General features: G+C 33.5%; 2 protein-coding genes across 4 annotated transcripts in view; one reads left to right on the top strand and one right to left on the bottom strand.

The window, feature by feature from the left end:
• LOC136825488 (solute carrier family 12 member 8) overlaps window positions 1-24398 on the top strand; it is a 96208-nt gene extending 71810 nt beyond the window's left edge. Inside the window, exons 5-13 of the mRNA XM_067082032.1 lie at window positions 9457-9658; window positions 12901-13001; window positions 17555-17688; window positions 18886-19085; window positions 19632-19737; window positions 20178-20265; window positions 21341-21471; window positions 23310-23488; window positions 24104-24398. Of these exons, the coding sequence (XP_066938133.1) occupies window positions 9457-9658; window positions 12901-13001; window positions 17555-17688; window positions 18886-19085; window positions 19632-19737; window positions 20178-20265; window positions 21341-21471; window positions 23310-23488; window positions 24104-24269 (1307 nt within the window). The 3' untranslated portion in view covers window positions 24270-24398. The remainder of the gene's footprint in view (window positions 1-9456; window positions 9659-12900; window positions 13002-17554; window positions 17689-18885; window positions 19086-19631; window positions 19738-20177; window positions 20266-21340; window positions 21472-23309; window positions 23489-24103) is intronic.
• Window positions 1-24827, bottom strand: part of LOC136825491 (peptidyl-prolyl cis-trans isomerase 1-like) — a 383360-nt gene that overhangs the window by 15862 nt on the left and 342671 nt on the right. For 2 of the 3 annotated variants that reach the window (XM_067082039.1, XM_067082040.1), the window contains exons 1-2: window positions 15325-15612; window positions 5033-5233 (exon numbers count right to left, since the gene is read on the bottom strand). In XM_067082039.1, the coding sequence (XP_066938140.1) occupies window positions 5033-5233 (201 nt within the window). In that variant the 5' untranslated portion in view covers window positions 15325-15612. Of the gene's footprint in view, window positions 1-5032; window positions 5234-15324; window positions 15613-24827 lie in introns of those variants that run through there. The other variant, XM_067082038.1, reaches the window with a different exon arrangement.

The raw sequence follows: 24827 nt of genomic DNA, 5'->3' as shown, positions 1-24827 counted from the left end.
ATATATCATTGCTTTTATACATAGAACATTAGATGTGGTTATACACGATTACAATTTCACGTGTTAATGCAGGCAGGCGTCTTCTGTATTGTAAAGCGCCATAAATACAATTACTAACAAATTTACATCTATGACAGTTTAAATAATATTCTTCCCTAATTTAATTTTTTTATCAAAGAAAAATAGCATAATCTTTTAAATTACATAAGAGACATGGAGAAAAGAGTGAATAGATGGAGGGGGGATAAACAGTTAGTAGTGAAGCATAAAAAAAAAATGATTTGATTACAACCGAGAATAAGAAAATAACTTCATCGGAGAAAGAAAACACAGTATTATTAACAAATACAAAGCGATTAAAAAAATAAACAGAAATAACAGAAACACGACAACAAAATGCAACATTTTTTCCAATACATAAAAAAACCGTAGCGAGGACAAGAAGAAAAATAGTAAAGATAAAAAAAACAGAAAAACAGAATAGTTGAAAACACCAGACTGTCGGAACTGCGCATTGAATTTTGATTAAAAAAAAAAACAGGTAGCAATCATTTATTCATTTTTCAACGGTCGCTCTATTGCTGGGAATTTCAAAATGTTTCGTCCTGTTACGAGGATGAATAAATGAATCTTTTTTAGAGGGTGGTGGGTTGGGGTTTGGGGGGGGGCGCTGAAGGTGAGAGATAATTTGGGTATCGGTGAGTTGTTAAGACTTTAGCGTACTCATACTGTCAAAATAACGGTAGTATAAGAGATGGTCGATATAGAATATCTTGGCTCTTAGAATGCTATATAGGAACCAGTGGTGAGCGAGGCAACTCCGGGCTGGACGACGTCAACTCTACACGTGGAGTCAGTTGCCTGGAAGCTGTCATTGTTACTCACAATAAAATAATTATATGGATACGCAATGTGTTTTACTTAGACAGATCTCAAATACGAGTAAATTATAACGTGTTAATGAAAACAGGCTTCTCTTGTATTACAGATCGCGCTAAAAAACAGTTATTGTTAAGGGAATATGCTTTTACAAAGTTCAAGGTCAACCGCAGCAGCAGCAATAATAAAATAAATGATAACAAACAAAATACTGTAAAACCATCATTAACAATAACAATAAATGTTTTCCACCTGGGTTGCGTGCAATCGCTTAAAAGAAATTACGTTAACAAAATATTCTTTCACTTAATTAGTTGGCAACAAAACCAAAACCACGGGCCCCCAAAAAAAAAACAAAAATTGTAAAAATATATCCATGAATGTTTTTCATTCAGGTTACGATAAATCGCTAATGAGAAAATACGGAAAATATCGCTTTAAAGGATATATAAATTTCTGAAGATTTCTGTGCCAAGGCAAGATATCGCGGCTGTGGCTTGATCAAAGAAGGTCTTTGTGTCTGAATAATACCGTCAGTAACACCAAGAATAATAATAGTGATTCATATTGATATAGTCTCAATAGCTTCTGTTACGCTCTCGGTTTTACACATATATATGTACAGTATATATGTATGCATGTGTATATATATATATATATATATATATATATATATATATATATATATATATATATATATATATATATATATATATATATATATATATATATATATATATATATATATATATATATATATATATATAAGTGAATGTTTGTAAATTTGTTTGTCCACTATAGAAATCCGAACTGCTTCACAGACCCAGACAAATTTTGCACACGGCCTGTATGTGACGTTACCCCAGAAAGGTTTATAACTCAAAAATAAGTTAAGTATACCTTAGTTTTACCAGACCACTGAGCTGATTAACAGCTCTCCTAGGGCTGGCCCAAAGGATTAGACTTATTTAACGTGGCTAAGAACCAACTGGTTACTTAGCAACGTGACCTACAGCTTATTGTGGAATCAAAATCAAATCCCTACCCCATGACAGACATACAAACAAACAAAACAAATGAACTTTTCGTTTTTACGTCACCTTTTCCTTCAGTTTTCTGGATTTTTTCTCATTTTCACCTGACACTTCACCTTTTTTTTCCCGGGGCTGCAATAAAATCCAAATCCCCCATGACATCAATTTTGGCCAGAATGTACGTGAAATTTGATCATAATTTACGAGAATTATTAACATAATAATTGTTTATTACCTCTATAAAGTCAACAATGAAACCTTATATAGGTTTAAATGTGGTTTACAATCCTCGTCACGGAAAAAAGTAAGACCAAATGCTTCTGTGATAGACATACCCCCTTATTAAAAAATTACTCGCGACAAAATTACCATGTTTTTTCGGTGTTCATTTTAAGCGAAACGTAACTTAACCATACCTTGGCAATAAAATACAAATTCTTAAGTACCCTGTGGTATTACCATCATCATATCTAACTACTTAATCCACAAAAAAAAAAAAAATTTCGTAGTTATGGGCACAACTTTGGAGATCAAGAAATAATTCGTCGATGAGACGAAACAAATCCATCACCATCCACATATGCGTATTAGCAAACTAAATGGTTTCTGTGAAAAAACTACCCCCTAATTAAAAAAACTTACCAAAAATACGATTTTTTCAGTGTTCATCTTAAGCCAAACCTATCTTAATTATACCTGGCCAATTAAATACAAATTCCTAAGTACCTTGAGGTATTACCATCATCATATCTAAGTACTTAATCCACTAAAAAATCACCATTATCAACAATTTCTATATTACACCATTCAGACTTCGCCCTACACTTTCCCTCAGAAACGTCAACGGAAACTGAAAAACGGTCGTTGACATGTACAGGAAACCGAAACAGTTGCAGCCCTTTTTACAGTGTCTAAAATTACAATTGTGATAATAATTTAATATTCATATAGCCAACGGACACTATATCTTAAGTAGCTGCTGGATAAGACCAGCGTCAACATGTACGATATTTCCTTTTTCATTTATTCGTTCAAATGAGAATTTCCTCATTAATTCGGTCGTTTCTTTTTCATTTTTACCTTCGGAATTCGCTATAGCGACTGCTTCGTGACGATACGGTGACATATTCCTTATGTTCTATTTAAATGAGGTCTAAAATTAAATGTCGTGCAGTTAGGCAATACCACCACCAGGTCTAAAATTAATTATCGTGTAGTTAAGCAATACCACCACCATGCACGCCAATTTCACCATATTACCTCTATTAAACGTCTCTTTCTCTCTCTCTCTCGAGGCATCACCAAACAATCTGGATTTCACCAAGTAAATTCATTACCTAAATTCCCTATTAAACGTTCTCTCTACTAGAAAAAAACTGAGAATGTTTCTCATTTTCTCTCTCTCTCTCTCTCTCTTTTACCATTTTAATCAGGCATCACTCAAACAATCTGGAGTGGAATTTATCTATGAGGTTTTTAACTATAACAAGTAAAAGGAAATTCATGCTTGCAATCTCTCTCTCTCTCTCTTTTTCATTTATAAATTCCCTGGAATTTGGGATTGAATGGGGCGCCAAACACAAGTCATACTAGAAAAAAGCTGTGAACGAGAATGTTTGCCACTGCAAGTCAATAATTTTCTCTCTGTCTCTCTCTCTCTCTCTTTTACCATTTTAATCAGATAAGTGCCAGGATATATGTATACAAGTGTATAGACTGGATGTTTATTTAAAGTAATGAATTCAAGACAGAATTATTAATCAATGGAAAGAAAAGCATTTTCAATTATAGTACACATACTTTACAACCCAAAGCAAAACAATTCAAAGGGATGCAGGAAAATTTTTCTGAGTTCTTTTCAAAGTTCTTTTACAACAAAAAACAATTCAAAGGGGATGCAGGAAAATTTTGCTGAGTTCTTCAAAGTTCTTCCGGCAGTGCCGGGTTGGTCAGCTAATATATATATATATATATATATATATATATATATATATATATATATATATATATATATATATATATATATATATATATACACACACACACATCATATTACCACGGGTAAACAAATGAGAGACTAGGTGTAGGTTCTGACCAGTTTCGACTTCATTTCTAAGTTACTGACGAAGGACTGATATATACATGTGATTTCTACCACTATGTATCAGTCCTTCGTGATAAGGCGATTATATATACATATATATATATATATATATATATATATATATATATATATATATATATATATGTATATATATATATATGTATATATAGAAATGGATGTACAGTATGTATGTGTGTGTGTGTTCCAACATAACCCTGGAACACACCGAGCAATTTCAACCAAACTTGGTATACATATGACTTGCTATCTCGAAAAGAATACTGTGTGGATAAGACATCACTAGCTCCAAAGGGCACCAAAGGTGTTGGAGTGGGAAGGGCTTCCCTGAAACAGGGTTGGTTCTGCCCATACACTTAGTAACTAAATAAACTCTACAGGTTTATCATGCCTTATTTCGGTATAATCGTACATATGACTTACAATCTGAGAAAGAATACTGTGGGGGTAAGACATCACTGGCACTGAAGGGTGTGGGGTGGAAAGGGGGTGACATGTAAAAATAACCGAAAACGACAGATATTAGTGTTTAATCCATAGTTTTCCGGGTCACTGAGATGAATGGTGACAATGCCGATGCCCTTTAAGTTCTATTTCAGCCCCTATAGGAAGTGGGGATGAGAAGTGTGAAAAATATAATGTCAAAAATGGGGGTGTGAAGGAGACAGTTGTCATTCAGTTTTCCCAGAGAGAGTGCCAGGTTGAGAGACCTAGTATATATAGATTATCAGTTGTCATTCAGTTTTATATATATATGCCAGGTTATATATATATATATATATATATATATATATATATATATATATATATATATATAGAGATATATAGAGAGAGAGAGAGAGAGAGAGAGAGAGAGAGAGAGAGAGAGAGAGAGAGAGAGAAAACTTATTCTCAACTTACAAAAATACATTCACGTTACGCTTTGCACTGGACTGGACTTGGAATACTAGAAATTAACACTAAACAAAACTAAAAACGAAGATGGTACGACTCCAACCTTGACGACGACCCTCCCAAGCGTCTCCTCTGGCGTGGCGAACTCGAATACCACCTTCGGTGCCTGGGGAGCGAAGATGGCACTTGGGAACCTCCTTCCAATGGATGGAGAACAGTTGGGGGAATTTGGGGACAGCTGAGCTGGGGAAGTGGGGCTCTTGGGCTCCACCAGATTTGAAAACAGTTGCGTTATGGCCATCATCTGTCAAAAGGATAGAAAATGATGCATCATAAAAATATATCTGACTTTATGGAAAAAAAATGTACTGTAATTGATTTGACGAAATAAAATGGGGGTGACATGATAAGAAAAATAGTGTAATTGACGTCAAGAAAATAATTGTAAGCAACGTGATAAAAAAAAGTGTATTTGACATGACGAGATAAATTGTAGGTGACGTGATAAAAAAAAAAAAAACAGAGTGGTCGCCGTCACGATAATAACTGTACCTAAGCAACAGAAACAATAGTGAGACGATCGTAAAAAAAACGAAATAAAACTAGAAAAAAAAGGTTTGCTAACGTGGTTAGAAAAATAGTGTTGCTCATTTAACGGAAAGAAGTAGCTGAGGTGACGAAAAATAGTATAACTGTAGTGAAAAAAGGAAATAAAAATATAATTGCAAAGCGAGGAATATAAGAGGGTAGCCGAATAAGAGTGAATGAAAGGTGTATTTGACGTGAGCCATAAAAAATTAAATATGAAGTGATAAATAGAGAGCAATACTCGGCGTCGCAAAGAGCTCGCAAGGGTAATTAGCGCTAAAGCATAGGGTACATCAAAAAATAGTCAGAACAAAAGATAGCATATAGAATTTAGGCCAAGAGACAAGCGCTGGAACCTACGAGGTCATTCAGCGCTGAAAGGGAAATTGTCAATAAAGTTTGAAAGGTGCATCAGGAGGAAAACCACGCAGTTGCACCATGAATCAATTATTAGGAAAGGGTGGAAAGTAAGATGGAATAAAGGGAATATGAACGGAGGTACAGCAAAAGGAATGAAAGGGGTTGTAGCTACGGGGGCCAAAGGGACGCTGCAAAGAACCTTAAGTAATGCCTACAGTGCACCGCATGAAATGCATTGACGGCACTACCCTCCCCTAGCTACGGAGTGAAATATTGAGACATGATATCAATAAGTAAAATATATTGATCTCATAACATAATTTACAAAATAAAAAAAAGAAGACTAGGAGAAAATTGAACTAGAAAATACATATATTTTCCTGTTATTGAGGATATTGAAGATATCCGTGCAAACACTCAGTAAACAATCACACGCGCCCACTGTAACCAAAAAAAGTCTAATTCTCATGCAAATGAGGGATATTCCGTAAAGCGCACATACAGAACATTTTTCTTCTCCAGTAAAAACTTTTTGCTCCTGATGATGAGTGTTTAAAAATACAAAAAGTAGTTACTGCACATACACTCACATGAAAAATAATGCATTTGCGCTTGCAGACACCACACACACATACACATATACACATACATATGCATATTTATATATACTGTATATATATATGTATACATATATATATAAATATACATATATATATATATATAAATATATATACACAATTTCATAATATATATATATATATATATATATATATATATGTATATATATATATATATATATATATATATATATATATATATATATATACATACATATTATATTATATTATATTGATTACACGATTCCTCGAAGAAAATGCACATGACATTCAGCATCGTCAAAGACATTTCACATTTCTAATACAGAGAAAATTAATAAATCAAATATTAATCCAATAACAGCATATATTTGCAAATTAACTGTTTCTCTGGAATAATTTGCTTTAAATGGAAATTGTACAGTATAAATAAACTGACCCTGGAGGAGATTCGAACCAAGTCTCTTTAGAATTGGCACTCAGTCTTTAATTGCCTTGATCCACAGAGCCATCAAGAGATACAATTCATTGAGACCCTGTCAACCATATGCATTTCGCATTCTTATTTTGCTCTCAACTCATTAGCAAAGTGGTAACGCATGACTATGTAAGTGTGTGATACTTTCACAAGCATAATGCACATGAAATTTTATAAATTTTATTAAGTCAGGAATACTTATTAGTCCTGAATTCATTACAGCTTAGGAAAAGCCTGCGCGCAAAGGGTACCAACCCTAAAAGCCGTGGGTTCGAATCCCGGTTTGGGAAGGGTTGCAGATCAGTCCTACATATTATTGAAGCGGTATTTATATACAACACACACATATATATATATGCAGATATATATATATATATATATATATACATATATAGATTATATATATATATATATATATATATATATATATATATATATATATGTGTGTGTGTGTGTGTGTGTGTGTGTGTGTGTGTGTGTGCAGAGAGAGAGAGAGAGAGAGAGAGAGAGAGAGAGAGAGAGAGAGAGAGAGAGAGAGAGAGAGAGAGTTATATTTACAACCATGTATGCAGAGTGTGGGTGTATCAATAAGAAAAGAAGGATGCAGCGTCCTACAGAAATATTAACCAGATGTTACGTTGCGCAGTTCACCTTCAACGCCAAGAATAAAAATGAAAGGAAAAGAACTGACCTGATTCAATTGAATGTTTCTTAAAATTTCTACTGAAACTGCATGGCACACTGTCAGTAGGATTATATTCTTTGGGAGGAACTTTTTCTGTTCGGGTTCATAGTGTAAAAAAAAAAAGCGAATCTCTATAGTTTTTTTTTTTAGGTCGCAGGTAATTTTGATTTAGAATATACTGTATGAATTTCAAAATTCTAAACGAGTTAAAGCACTTGTTTGGTATTTGGTATGTGTATGTACAGTATATAGAAATTTATGCATGTATGTATGCTAATGTATATATGTATTTTATATATGTAAAGGCTCGCGAAGGTGACCTTTGAAAAGTTGGGTCAGCTATTCGCAGGGTCCATTTTCACTACACGCAGCAGATAGGAAACTGCTGAAGCAATTCGCATACCACAAGGGTCGAAGAAACCACCTTGGTGACAAGACACGGGCTGGAAAATGCGTTTTCAGCAAAGAACGTTCTAGAAGCTGAACCAGTTACAAAATCCGGTTTTGAAGGATGCATGTCGATAGTGACGCCTTGAAATACAGAGGCGTGTCTTGACGATCTTTGACCTCGAATGATGTCATACAAAAGTACGTTCGTTCGTGCGTTACATAATGAATATAATGGGAGGAACCCTTGTTCGAACTGGACTTGTGAGATCCGATTCATGTGTGTCTGAAGATGTGTGATTTTCACATGGAGACTGTCCCAGAGGACTTGTGGAGTGAGTAAGAATTCATATACGTTTTAGACTTTGTTTTTCAGAACTGTGAACACACGGTATCTCCTGTGACAGTGGAAGATGTATTTCTGCAATTTTTTACATTTTATGATTTTAATGTGACGTTTCTTCTTTCACAGGTATTTCTGTTCCACTCCATTCCTATTCCTTTTTCCTCTCTCCTACTACAAGGATGAGAGTGGTATGACATTTGAGATGACCTGTTTTTTTATTGATTGACCTGTTCATGTTTTTGACAGATGAGTTATTTTCTGTAATTGGGGTTTATGATTTTGGAACCTTATTTCCTTAGAAGATTTTCTCATAGTTATGAAAACATTGGATTTCATTCTTCGTAATTTTTAAGAAGTTATTTTTCGTTGATTTTTGTCAATAAAGGGTTTTAGTTTTGTACTTAGTATCTCATTCCAGTAGTCCTTAGATTTTAGTTAGGGAAAGATAAAACTTATGATATCGGCTCACGTTACACATAATGTCTCGGGATAAGCGAGATCAAACCTCTGTTCATAAAACAGAGACTTAAATCAAGTATAGGCTCAGAAAGGGCCTTTACATATATATATGTATATGTATGTATATATATAAATACATATTTTATATATTTTTACACACACACACACACACATATATATATATATATATATATATATATATATATATATATATATATATATATATATATATATATATATATACATATACACAATATTCTTAAGAAGAAAGTAGCTCAATGAATTGTTAACTGCCTTCTCTGAACTAGTTTTTTGGGATGAGGTTGCTAGCCTGATGCTACTTCACTCTAATTTAGAGGTCTGATGTGAGTGACAACAAGTCCAACAGAGGCTCGAGAACCTCTTGGGCGAATAATAATAATAATAATAATAATAATAATAATAATAATAATAATAATAATAATAATAATAATAATAATAATAATAATAATTGATGGGGAGAATAATAATAATTAATAATAATAATAATAATAATAATAATAATAATTATGGGTAAAATGTAATAATAATAATAATAATAATAATAATAATAATAATAATAATAATAATAATAATGATTTCTTGGCAGATACCGGCGTCACCGGGTGGTCCGCCGAGACCTGGAAGAATAACACGTCTCCCGGGTACACTTCGGGAACCACTTGGTTCACGGTCCTCGGGGTCTTCTTCCCCACCGTGACGGGAATCATGGCCGGCATAAACATGAGCGGAGACTTGCGTAATCCCGCCAGGGACATCCCCGTCGGAACGATCTCCGCCCTTGGACTGAGGTAAGGCGAAAGGATTCTCGTTTGGAAAGGGAGGTTTTCGATATGTTTTGGAGGGTTATTATAATATATTTTTATACGTGGTTGCAACTGACAATCAGTTTATTTAAAGTCTTTAGCATTATAGCATGGAAAATGAAGGAAGATAATTGTAGTTACTTGGTATTACGAATTGTGGAGCCATAACAAAATATATTCACATTTTTACTTCCTTACAACATACAACTAAAACTTATCTAATATTTTTAAGATATATCGATATTTTTACTTCATTAACATACACAATTAAAAGTTATTTAACGTGACTTTTAGAGAGTAAATCACGTAATTTAAGGTTTTCTGATATCTTGTAATACTGACGAGAAATAGAAATACTAAGTCAGCGCTATTCAGTACATTATCTGGAAAAATCGTCACTATTACAGAGGCTTATATAGTCTTTTGTGACCATATGGCTGGGTTTTATGTCAACCTGGTTTGCATGGAAAGTTTCTATGGATGCAGTGCTCTACATCAGAGACTAATATTTCTTCGAACCAATAATGGCCGAGAATGGTCGTTCAGGTAAAAAAGGATGTTAAAAGGTTTAGTAGATAATTTTCTTACTGCGACTCCTTACTTTCAAAGTTTACGAGAGAAAGAGTGAGAGAACTCCGCTAGCTTGCATTTTTAAACAGGTTTAATCATATGCAAATTGTTAGAGTGATGACAACAGCAACAGCATATATAGTGTCTCTCTGGGGAGTATTTTTGTTGACCTTCTGTCAAGCTGTGTGTGCTCTTCCTTTCCCTTCAAATCTTTGCCACGAAACGTCTACTATGAACAAGCAACGTATTTCATGATTTACTTTGCTTGCAAAATCATGCACGCTCAATTTATCTCACTTGAAATGTGAAGTGTCAAAAGTGCTATAATTCTGGATAATGGTAAAATAATATTGTCAACATCGATCAAGAGGTCCTATTAGTACTGGAAGAAGAGGTGAGAGGGTGTTCTATTGGTTAAAAGTATAAATTACATTATGTGATAAATATATAAGTTAACCTTAAGGTTAAGTATCTGATTTTTTTGTCATCCTTATATTAAATAATCAATAATATTCCCGCACATGTTATGTATTCATAATGTCCCACCATGTATAATTCCATTATAGGTAACATCAACCGGACAGTGTCTTTCCTTTCAGCTACTAACAAGGAACTGGAATCATTCATTAGATTATTTCCGCATCTTTAGTTAAGTCAAGTTCGGTTACGCTCAAAACGATGATCAAAAATACAAAACCAGTCGGAAAAATATAAATCATACCGAATATTTTTATGAAAGTTAAATACTTTAATATTATTATTATCAATGCTACTATGATTGCGCATATTTTCATAAAGAACGCAGTAAAATGCCATTATCTTCCTACCCAAACTTCAGCAAGCGATTAAAGGGGACTAATAGAGAAAAAGCGAATGTCCCCCCAAAATAAAATAAAATAAAATAATAATAATGAATAAATTAATAAATAAACTACTGACTGGATTAGCATCGTTTTTAAGCCAAGAAAAGTAATTTTCATTGAACAACTCTTTTGCACTTAGAGGTGAAAGTTAAAAAAATTAATTATTTATTTCATGACCAATTAATTTAAAACTCAACTAACATTTCAATAATGCAACTCTACTGATTAGTAAATGTACTGTCAACGTCGGCAAATTAGTTTTGATAGCTCTACTGATAATTCTGTCGATTTAGATAATTTTCATAAATTCACTGTCAATTTATCCATTAATGCGCATTACTGTAGTTAATGTCAAAAAAATCATAAACAAACATTTCCTTTGAGTACACTAATTAAAACAATTAACATCGCGGAATATTAAATTATGTTCCGTCCACTTCTCACACGGTTCATTAAATATTAAAAGACGTCCAGGCTAACAACTCAGATATAATGGTCTTTCCGTCTACAGAAAATGGAGTTTTCATAGAATTATTGGCTTTTATTTCTCTCTTAATGTTCTGCTACAAATGTGAGGATTACTGGAATAGTATTTTTGCGTTAAACTAATGCACAGGCCACACCGCTTGGGCCACGCCTACTGAATATGGCAGATTATATACTTAGGGACATCGATTATTAAATTGTGTACTTGCAACCCTCTTATATAGCTCATCAATAAAGAGGGATAAACCAAGTTAGATGTAGTAAGAAATCAAGAAAGGAAAAAAGAAAACACAAAAACTGCATGTGCCATGAGAAGAATGTATACTGATAATCAAAATATCAATATCATAGTTTTGCAATATAATATTTAACAAACATAGTCAGCGGTCATAAGGATTTTTCGTTCATCATAAAGTTATTAACCACCTTCTGTAAAAAAGGATTTTTCCTTCATATTTAAGTTACTAACCACCTTGTAATAAATGATTTTTCGGTCATATTTAAATTATTAACCACCATAAAATAAAGAATTTTTCGTTCATATTTTAGTTATTAACCACCTTGTAATAAAGGATTTTTCGTTCATAATTAAGTTATTAACCACTTTGTAATACACCATCAGTAAACGCGTGTGCTTCTGTCAAAAGAACACAAAATCGAATAAAACTGTGTCTGCTTTTCCTCAAAATTACGCAACAGATACTCAAACAGAGGAACTACGTTTGTAACCTTATACCACAGTCGTGTTACAGATGTTCAATAGTTAAAAGTAAAGAGGAACGCTCTTTAACCACCGTGAAAAAACAACAGTGCGAAAAGAAGACATTTTCTTTCGGGAAAATAAAAGCGTTCAAGTTTGGCTGTGTGTTAGCAAGAAAAAATTACAAGGCCATTCACATGACGCCAGGTCGCTTTCATGCGGAGAATATTTACCGACGAAGAAGAGGAGTCTCAGCACACTGTCTCTTTTGCCAGCTGACGGCTGAGGGATTTAAGATTTTATTTCTATGCTGACAGTCACTATTTCGTGCTCATAATTCTATATGTATTTTAGCTCAGTATTACGTTCATTGCAATATATCTATCTATCTATATATATGATGTGTTTATGAAAGCATACAGTTCAAAAACAGATTCGAAAAATTACGCGTTCTTATCCGAATTATATTTTAAATTCTTTTCCCAAGCATGCATAATGTTGCATACATTACGTGTGCATACAATTATACGCAGAGGCACATTTAATTTCTGAAAGTATTATTACCATTATCATCATTATTGTTACATCCCTTTTCTGTCATTTTTCAGCACCGTCCTTTATCTGGTCTTCATCATCATCCTGGGAGCTACGGTCGAGCGTCACGTGCTTTTGTCCGACTACATGATCACGGAGAAGGTGTCAGCCATCGGTAAGGCCTTCGAGTAGTTGTGATGATCACGCTTTTAATATTTCAGGAACTACAAGTAAGTTTAATTAATTTACCGAGACCACTGCGTCCTACAAGACTTAAGGACTAGCCTTCAGATATCGTTTCTAAATGGTGATAGTGGGAACGGTAGTGTTAAAGAAGGTGGACAGCTACTGTAGGTGAGAGAGAAAAAAGGGAGTACATGAAAAAAAAACATATAAATCTACAGCTGCAAAAGAAGTGACTGCATTAAAAATCTTTTAGAGGTGCCTACAGTCTGCTCTGTAAGACTTACTGTAGGTGGTTATCCCCTAAGGAGAACACACAAGAGAGAAATAAAATAAAGTCCATAAATGAAAAATAAACTAATGGAACCGAGAGATTGCGCCTTGTCAATCTAAAAGATTGGAATGACCTTGTGTGAAGCCATAACTCTCGCATGCTTTCCTGCAAAGCCCGTAGCAGTGTAACTTTTATTTTTAGATCTGTTTTTGTCAGTAAAGATGGAAAATCCCGTGAAAAATGCGGCGCAAAAAGAAAGAGGCGAGGATGAGAGGAAGGAAAAAATGCAACGAAATAAAAAAGAAAGCAGGAAACGACTTTATCTCGTCGGTCCCCCGACCCCTACCTCTGAAAGTAGTCCACTGGGACAAGGACTTTTCATCGATGGATGGAAAAAGGTTCATCACTGATGTACTGTACGTGTACATACGCAAACGTCCACGCTTATCTGTACATGCTAGTAAATATATACATGCAGACTGTACTCTCTCTCTCTCTCTCTCTCTCTCTCTCTCTCTCTCTCTCTCTCTCTCTCTCTCTCTCTCTCTTTATATATATATATATATATATATATATATATATATATATATATATATATATATATATATATATATATATATATTAACATATTATCCCTGCCTATATCATTATTGTTGTTGTTGGAAATGACGTAAAAGTTTTGTATGTAATGAAATACAGCTTACAAAGCAATCTGTCGTTAAATCTGAAAATATTTGCTGCTGAATAACTTGCACATAAAAATATATATTCCGGGAAAAAAAAATGAGTAAGAGCTGACTGCTTTATCCGAGACTCCTCCAATCCTCCCTCCCTCCCTCCCCCTCCATCTGTCTCTCTCTCTCTCAAAGCAAATCTATTAGCCTTAATTAAATTTCCAAGCGTTCGATGAAAGCCAGAGTTGTAATTGCCAAACGTCATTTATTTACGAGGAAAAATACAATAAAAAAAAAACTTCAAAACGAATTTCTTCCGGTAAAGGAACGGAGACGGCATAGGAGAAGCAACGACCTGGAAAAAGGATGAGAGAAGACTTAATTTTCTTGATAAAAATGGCTTTTCATTTAGGCCTATCGTTTGATTTTTTCTTCTCCGCTATTTTCTTTTTTTTTTTTGTCTGGAATGAGGTTTGGATTAATCAGGGACTCTGGTTAAACTGGACAGAGAAAAGACTTTTAAAAGAGCTATTTGTTTTACTTTTCTTTCTCTTAGAACAATAGCAAGTGTCTACTCCGAGTCTGTGAGCTAAAGTGGAAGAGAACTGATGAAACAAAAACGTTTTTATTTTCGAAGAATGTTAATACATACGCACTTGTAGGAAATTATTTATACTCACACTCATACACACACACACAAACACATAAAACACACACACATTATATATATATATATATATATATATATATATATATATATATATATATATATATATATATATATATATATATATATATGAAAGAGCCATATTGCAGTTACAGACCGCTGGACTCAACGTTTGTAATGATATTTGTCCTATCTTTAGCCCATACGACCACCTCCCAACCCCACTGTAAATGGGTACCAGACACAGCTGTATTAATTAAAGGGTACAGACCTCATAACTTCACTTTTAGAGGCTTGTTGAGAATTTGAATACACTACCCTCTGGACGCCACTCACTTTCTTCTGAGCCACTCTCTATATATATATATATATATATATATATATATATATATATATATATATATATATATATATATATACCGTATATGAGTGACTTAGTAAAATTGCAAGCAATGAATTTGTATTTGAATAAGGATAGCTTCATATATATATATATATATATATATATATATATATATATATATATATATATATATATATATATATATATAAACTTTCATCATTCAAATGCAAATTCATTACCTCTAATTTCATCATTCAAATGCAAATTCATTACCTGCAATTTCACTTTTCCAAATAGAAATGAAAAGAGAAGCCTCATGCAAACTCTAGCAAAGGACTGATATCATCAGTAATTTACCTTGAAAACCTGTCAGTAGTCATCAGCGTACGGTCGCGTCCTATCAGCTGCTTTTTCTATCTCAGGAAATATTTTTTATCAACTTCAGAGTTCACTTGCTTGTATAACAACTATATCACAAATCTGTTCGCCGTTAGATGAACTATGGTCATGATTGATGCGTCGGCAGTTTGTATTAATAAAATATGCTGACCGTTAAAGAATAATTTCTAAAATGAGAGAGATTTGGCTCAAGACAGAACGGCGTTACGGTCGGTCGGGTCTCACAGCAGCGTCAGTGGCACTAACAGATGTCTTTTCATGTCACTGATGTCTCCGCTTAAAGATCGCATGTACCGGATATCCGTTATGATGTCGAGACCGAATTGCATCACATCTAGATATTTTATTTTTTATTTTTTTTTGGGGGGGGTGGAATGGTGGGGCGGGATGGGGAGGATTTAATTTCACAAGGTATTGTGCTTTAGTTGTTTGTCTTGTCCGTGGTTTTTGTCTGTTATTTTATTTTATTCGTTTCGACAAGTGATTTCCATTTCTTAAAAGGCGTGTCCGTAAGTTCGAGGTTTTCTTACTTTCATCAGTTCTTCACTTACTGCATTTTTCAAACTTTTTTTATTATCTTTTCCATTTGCCTGCTTAACTTTTTCTCCCACCGTAAAGTAGTAATACTCATTTTTGTCCTAGATTTCATCAATACCAGTACTACTACTACTACTACTTCTACTACTACTACTACTACTACTACTACTACTTCTACTACTACTACTACTACTACTGTTGCTTATCGCCGTTGTTTTCATTATTAAAACTGATTCTGCACTACTACCAACACGGTTTCTTAAATTACTATGATCATCATTATCATGCTAATTTTCTTAAGTTTTGTTACTATCAATATTTTTTGGCATATAAAAAATGATGGAAACCATAGCTGATATCCAACAGAAAATGTCTAATTTTCTTGTACCGAAAAAACTAACACCGAAATAAGTCAAAGAGTGGGAAAGACCGAGGCAGAAGGGGAGGTCGAAAGAATGAGCCCTTTTATGTCGACTATTAGGCCGGGCAAATAATCACCCTCTACAAGGTTGAGACCTCGACTCACTAATTCGCACGTACGATCCACCAACAAAGAACCGTCTGCGTTCCGCCTTCTTAGATAAGAAATTTGTATATATATATATATATATATATATATATATATATATATATATATATATATATATATATATATATATATATATATATATATATATATATATATATATATATATATATATATATATATATATATATATATATATATATATATATACCTAATAGTCGACATAAAAGGGCTCATTCTTTTGATCTGCCTTTCTGCCTCACCTCTTGGCGGTATTATGAAATTAGACATTTTCTGTTGGATATCAGCTATGGTTTCCATTATTTTTCATATGCTAAAAAATATTAATAGTAACAATGATTATGATAATTAGCCCATATATAATATATATATATATATATATATATATATATATATATATATATATATCTACATATACACTGTATATATATGTATATATATATATATATATATATATATATATATATATATATATATATATATATATATATATGGGCTGATTATCATAATCATTGTTGCTATTAATATTTTTTAGCATATGAAAAATGATGGAAACCATAGCTGATATCCAACAGAAAATGTCTAATTTCATAATAACGCCAAGAGCTATTTTGTACCAACAAAATTAACACCGAAATAAGTCACAGTCGGAAAAACTGAGGCAGAAAGGCAGGTCGAAAGAATGAGCCCTTTTATGTCGACTATTATATATATATATATATATATATATATATATATATATATATATATATATATATATATATATATATATATATATATATATATATATATATATAAATGGGCGAGTCTAAGTTCGACTCCCGAGCAAGGGGAACGCTTTAGGCACGTTTCTTCAAATCATTGCTTCTTTGGTGACTAACGCAGTAAATTATGAACATGGGAGTAACTCGGCTGTTGTGGGCTGCAACCCGTGTGGATTAGGGCATGGGACTAGCAATCTCTTTTCCAAATGATATATTTGACAAGAACAAGGAAAATAACACCTTTTGAAACCGTCCTATCTATAAAGTATCTAAAAATGTATTTATGATCTTTGAAAAAGATAGAGATTTATAAACATTCAATTTCACATGTCTTTTTCAGGAGTGTTGTTACTGGCTGGTCTCTACACATCGACGCTGTCGTCGACGTTGGCGTCTCTCTACGGGACGCCCAGAGTTCTACAGTCTATAGCAGCTGAAAATGTCATTCCTTTTCTCTCTCCTTTAGCACAAGGGGTAAGTCTATATAAAACCATACACACGCACACACACATATATAGATATACACACACACATATATATATATATACACATATATATATATATATATATATATATATATATATATATATATATATATATATATATATATATATATATAATATAATATAATATAATGTATACGTGAGTAACTGTATTGGAGTCACATGAAGGACTTTAGCCTTCAAGACAACGCACCCCCTTTACTTTGAATTTTTAATTTCTTGTTTCCTTACAGCAATAAATTTTTACATGTTATGATGCATCTAAGTATTGTCTATAATTTGGTGCACTAAACTTCAAATTCTTTACAAAGCAGCGCCTCCTTGGATTTCAGACCAAAATATTCTTTGACTGTCATATGGTCTTCCACATTCTAAAAGGCGGGTTCGATTATTTTTAGGTCGTCCCATTCTTTTTTTTTTTTTTTTTTTTTTTACAATTTTTCTCGTTCTTCTTAGGCTTTCGTAAGAGGGAGGCATTAATCGCTTCCGTTACCTACCTCCTTATATCTAAACTGTGTTGTGTACCAAAACTTATATTTTATCATCAAGAAAACTTAACTGCCAAAGTGAGTAATACAGTAAGCAGTATATTATAAACCGTAGGTAAAAATTCCATACTCTGCAATCCCGGCAAACCCCTCCATTCATAGTAAAAAGATAGGAATTTGATCTCCCACCCGAAGGCCCTGCGCCCAAACCAAATCTATTGCAGCCTGCCATAAATCATGCAAGACAACCAAGGAAAAAAATGCTCTTTGTTTATTTCTATCCTGAATTTTTTAGGGTATACCAATTTTTGTATGGTTTTAATGTAAAGAATTGAAAAAATAAAATACAACAAATACTTAATTTTTTCTCAATAACATTTTTTTTTTTGCATCAGCAGGCGTTAAGAAAACTTGATCTTATAATTCACATTTTTTCTTCCAGAAATATAAAAACGCAAAACAAAATATTTCAGTCGTTTCTCTCCCCGAAGGAACTTTCATTTAACATTCACCAGAATAAAAAAAAAAAAATACATAAACGTTGTCTATTAATCATCCCCTGTTGGAGTGTTCTATCCATTCCTTTCTCCGAAAAAATATGAAAATAAATGAAAGGAAAAATCCTTCCATCAAATATATTTTCTCGCTGCGAAGTGTCCCATCCATTTCTCACCCGGCAGAAAGGTCCAAACAAAGTGCCAATAGTGGCCCTGGTGGTGACGGTGATGATAAACATCGTGTTCCTCCTGGTGGGGAGGATCAACACCCTGGCGCCCATCGTGACCATGCCGTTCTTGGCCACCTACGCGGCGATCGATTACGCCTACTTCGCCCTGGCCATGACGGCGGATTTGCACCGGGCTCGCGAGGCCAGGTTTAGGTAAGTGTCCGAACGTCGTTTGAAAAATTTCGAATACGTTGCTTTCTCTATTATTACTCTTGTCTTCTGAAGACCAGCCAGTGATAAATAAATGAAATACTAACGGAATGTAACCTCGATCTGTTTGCTGACATCGTTTTTTTGTTGTTGTTCACTCTTTCCATAACATATAGGTTTGTATTTGTTGATTTACCTTTAATTGTTTTCAGCATTGCTTCTTATTTTTCATCTCGTGGCTTCCTCTTTTTATGTAAGGGTATCCTACTCTTAGGTAGCTTGATCAGCAAGTTAAAAGAGGTATTAATGTTGTTCTATATATATGTATACTTTTATTAATATCAGTAATAATAGTACTGTAATCTTTCAACGCTATTAGGACTTAATCAACTTGACGTGATTTGACGTATGCAAAACTTAAATTATAATAATAAAACTACTTAAATCCATTACAAAATGACTCTGATTCTTTACGGTATCAAATCTCCATTGACGAATGAATAAACATACATTGATTTAAGCAATTACTTCTTTTCCGGCCACACACAGAGGCCAGGCATTTGGAACTCCTACATTCGATTCTCGTGGCGTCGGAGGTTCAACGGATTTAGACCAACTATTTCCTGAAAGGGTTACGCACAAGAAAGTCATTACGGTGGGTATTTCGTCTTATGAATATGTATATGACTATTTACCATAGTTTAATGATTCCATGTTCACTTTGAGACAGGCTTGGCAACTAACGCTTGAGTTAGCCTGGCCTAGTAATGCATGTCTTCAGTTTGTTTGTCTCAGCGCTCTGCAAACTAGATTTATAAAAGACTAATCACTTCATCACGCAGTCATATTCCTGATGAAGGTGCTGCTACGCTAAGGGTTATGTAAGGAAATATCCCTTAAAAATTACACAGCACGCTGTGTACAGTGAAGTTGACAAGGGTCATTTTTCTATGTCATTCCCTTACCAAGCTTTATCAAGCAATACGTTCATATACGTATATTTCACCTACTATCTAATATTTCATGTAGTCATCCTTATATTACTGTTTTGCACTCTCTTAAAATTTCTTATGTTATTTTCTTTCTTTTCCGAAGACTGCTGCTAGTTCCGGAACGTCGAGCCTCGTGTCATCGCCGGACGATCATTCCAGTATGAAATCTGACACGGATCGTTCGGCAAAGGGTACGATATCTATTTTACTTCTGACAGAGAACTTGAAGCGAGGTCAAGTACGATCCGGCGTTTGTTTGACTCTGTTTAGAAGATATTTAAAAACATTAAAAATGTCGTGAATGGGATGTCTACCGGGCAAGACTGACTTGAGGCTAGAAATGGCTGTGGATCAAGGTTTTTTTTTATATACTTTTATTTTGCGGTGGAGGAGATATTCGCTCTATGAATGCTCTCCTGTTATTCTAGTACCGCTCGTTGCTTAGTTGCTCAATTTCTCAATACTACACCACAGCCATGAAATAGCCATGAAATAGCTGTACTATTGACTGGTTTTGTGTATGTATAATTGTGTGCTGTTTATAACTTTTTTTTATTTCTTATTCTTATCGCCTTTTTATGAGAGGGCCAACGACCCCACTGTATCGTTTAGGTTGCAAAATGAAATAAATCGGGACAGAAATCGTGAAAAGTGCATTATAATTACATAAGAACCCGTTAATCAGGTCAAAGTCATTATTATCACAATTACATTTCAAAACTTATATTACATTTCACCTATGTAAATTATTTCAGGAATATTCTCCTTTCCTGTTCCCTAACTGCAAATGCTAATTAAATATTCTACGTATTCCCTTCCCAATTACCGAATACTGAACGCTACACCAATTACCTTCAACATTATTTTTTTTTTCTCGCTTGAAGATAGAATATGTGTCACCCTATCATTTTCCTTTTTCTCTCTTTAATTATGGCGAATACTTTTAATTTCACTCTTCATATTCCTCCCAAGGACAGAAAGAGGTCATCATATCAATTTCAATTTACTTTACTTACTAATAGATAAGTCATGAAATAAATTCCTTTTACTTTACCTAATAATAAAGGATAATTTGTGATACCAATTTCCTTAAATTCTCCTTCATAACAGAAACTATATTATATAAAAAAAATCCATCTTACTCTCCTTAATGCGATCATAGATTTTATAACCATCAACTCCATCTTGCTCTCTTTAACGATAAGGGCCAAGGCCATGTCCTTTAATACTGATATCTTTTTTTTTTTTTTTTTTTTTTTGCAACAGAGGACGACAGCATCGGAAGCGCTGCCAAAGCCGATGCCCTCCCAGGACCGTCTCTGGCACCCACTGACATCACCGGAAAACCCACCCACTGGTACTCCTATCTCTGCAACCGATGGCTCTCCCTCCTCGGGGTCAGTCAAGTGGCTGTTCGTTCACACTTCCGTTCTGCGATTGCAATGTGACGCCAATTTTAGTAGTTATAAATCAATCTGTGATTACAATCTAAAATCAGATTCGTGCAAAGCCTTCTGAGTTTTGTTTGAAATCAGTGGAAATTCATCTGATATATACTTTGAGTCAGATATATCCGAAAACGGATTTTTTTTTCTGAAGATTTTCATTCCGAATTTGATTACCCGGAAACTTTTGGTTTTTATTTCGATTTCAATTTGGATACGCCCCTAAAATAATCTTCACTTAAATTTTGCGTTAGCCGTGCCCTGAAACTTCTGATTTTAATTTCGATTTTTATTAGAATTCGCCTCAAACTATTTAACTTATACTTTGAGTTTGATGTGTCTCAAAACTTCCGAGTTTCATATATATTTTTAATTCGGATTCATTCCGAAACTCGTTTTGATTAACAAATTGAGTCACATTCGCCGGAAAAGGCATTTATTTAGATCTGAATTCCGATATATTCGCAAGCTTTTTGGTATGCAAATGTTCACATAAAAGCATACGAACATAGAATCTACTGGTCACTTTTTACAAGATACTTTTATTTACGTTATGAATAATATCCGTCTTAACCGTTTGTCTTTTATTTATATTTTGAATCGGATTTGGCTCAGGTTCAGTCAAATGTATTCTAATTTTTTTTTAATTTATGATGTAATTTCTTCATAATCTGACCTCAAATCGGCCAAAAACACCACAGTCACATTTTTTCCCCTCGCTGGATTCGTCCAGAAAGTTCTGTATCTTTTAGAATACACAGTATATATATATATATATATATATATATATATATATATATATATATATATATATATATATATATATATATATATATAATTTTTGTTTTATATATATATTGTTTTATATATACATATATATATATATATATATATATATATATATATATATATATATATATATATATATATATATATATATATATATATATATATCGTTGAGAATTTCATTCTCCCTCTCTCTCTCTCTCTCGTTGCTTTACTTTTTCGGTCTCCGTTTCCATGCGAAGAACCTAAAAAGGAAGCTATTCAATATTAGTCATTGAAGCACACAAAAATAAATTATAATCTGATAATTAAGAAAATTTCCATTAGTAACATGACTGTCATTGCTACCTATTTTGACGATGATAATTCAACTATTTCCATTTTTATAACAGAAAAACACCAAAACTTGTTTCTAACTAAAATATCTAAAACAGAATTATAATATATATATATATATATATATATATATATATATATATATATATATATATATATATATATATATATATATATATATATATATATATATATATATATATATATATATATATATATATATATATATATATATACATATTCAAAAATACTTAATATAGTCTTTCGCCCTTTTTACAGGTTTATTTTATAGGAGAAACACTGTAGACAAGTGCAGGACCCCTTGTTATGACTTTCTGCATGCATAACCTACAGTATAGAGATTTGTGGAATTTTCAACCATATACCTATTATGATTATGATTATTATTATTATTATTATTATTATTATTATTATTATTATTATTATTATTATTAATGGTGAAGAAATCCAGTGGTGTACAAGTAAATATATATTAGAAATATATATACACACGAGAACTTTGGAGAACTTGCTCGATTCTCCGTCTCAATCTAACTAAAACAGTAAAGCAGTCATGGAAGTACAGAGTTTCATCATCATTATTATTATTATTATTATTATTATTATTATTATTATTATTATTATTATTATTATTATTATTATTTCAGGTGGCTGTTAAATTAGCAATGATGATCTGCGTCCACTGGGCCTACGGCCTCGTCACCTTGACTACCCTCCTCTTACTGTACGTGAACATAGGGCGCGCCGCCCCCGGGGGATCTCCGGGCATCGCCACGGAGTTCGTATTCCTCAGGTGGCTCAAGAACAGGTTCCTTACGTGTATAGGGTAAGTGAATTACTGATATGATAATGATCTTTTAGACAATAGATTAAGAAAGTCCTCTAGTTCATAAGGTTAGCTGATATACATGTATGTTATGTATGTGCGCACGCGCGGAAGCGCTGTGTATTTTCCAGTACTAAGATAGTGCAACGGATTCCTGAGTATCACGTGCACGTGTTTATACTTATGAGTAATGTTTATCTTACATACGTTTTCTCCTTATTAACAGAATCTCTGCCATGATGATGCTTTTCTCTGTATTTTTATTCATTGATTTTATAGGTAATGATAGCCAAATTATTGAGGATAATATAAAACCGCTTTACTTAGTGTATATATATCTTGATATGCTGTTAAATACACTGAAGACTCCTCAGCTTTACGTGGAACAATTGTCTTCACTGTCGGACAGTAGTAGTCCTAGTAAAGATTAAGCATTTACTGTGCAACTCTAACAATATATCAAGATTTACACTCAGGAAAATGGGTCTTAGTTTAACCTTATCTCCAAAGAATGTGACAGTTCTTTATAGTCTTCAATAACATAATTGTTGACACAAATATTTTCGTTACTTGTGTAGGAAAATAAATATTATAAATATGCCTCACTTTATACAGGCAAAGACCCGCCGAATACGACCAGGTGATCGTCACGCCTCTCCACCCAGGTGTGGAAATCACCGCCAACCAACTCACCGAGGAGAACGAAGACTTCGCAGCCAGGTCCAGGTATCACCAGTCGACGCCAGGTCAAGCTCTACCCGATTTACCTGAGCCTAAGTAAAGATTTCACGACGTAGATGGACGATGATGTTCATCTTTCAATGTCCATTTCATTAACGTTAAGCTCGAATGATCGCGAATGAATTTTGGGTCGTGCAATGCGACAGACGACGAAGCATTCTGGTTGAGACTAGGGTCATGCCTAGCGCAATACTGCAACGTATTGCCTTCATTTCGAAGATGTTTTTGAAGATGTACACACATCAACAAGCCGTGACATTCAACGGTGATGTTCGAGAAGGGTCCCACGGAGAGAGTTTTTGTGCAGCCTATCTCAAGGGAATTATTTTCTGAAGTAACGGTTCCTTCTGGTGTTGACTGACTGATTTGCAGGGACTGACAATGGCGTCGCAAAATTATTTTTCATCAACACCATGATGGTTGCTAAGTGGAGCACTATGTTTATTACACATTGGGATTATTTGTCACTGACCACGAGTAATGTCGACAAACAAACAGGAATATCTTAATCTATTAAGTTGATTTTATGCAATTATTTCATGAAAATTTGTGTCTAGTGCTTAAGTTGGATACCGAAATATGTGTGCGAAGTTCAGTA

This window comes from Macrobrachium rosenbergii, chromosome 37 (assembly GCF_040412425.1).
Source record: "Macrobrachium rosenbergii isolate ZJJX-2024 chromosome 37, ASM4041242v1, whole genome shotgun sequence".
NCBI classification, from domain to species: domain Eukaryota; kingdom Metazoa; phylum Arthropoda; class Malacostraca; order Decapoda; family Palaemonidae; genus Macrobrachium; species Macrobrachium rosenbergii.
Note: the sequence above shows the minus strand (reverse complement) of the source record. Positions and strands in the feature narration are given on the sequence as shown.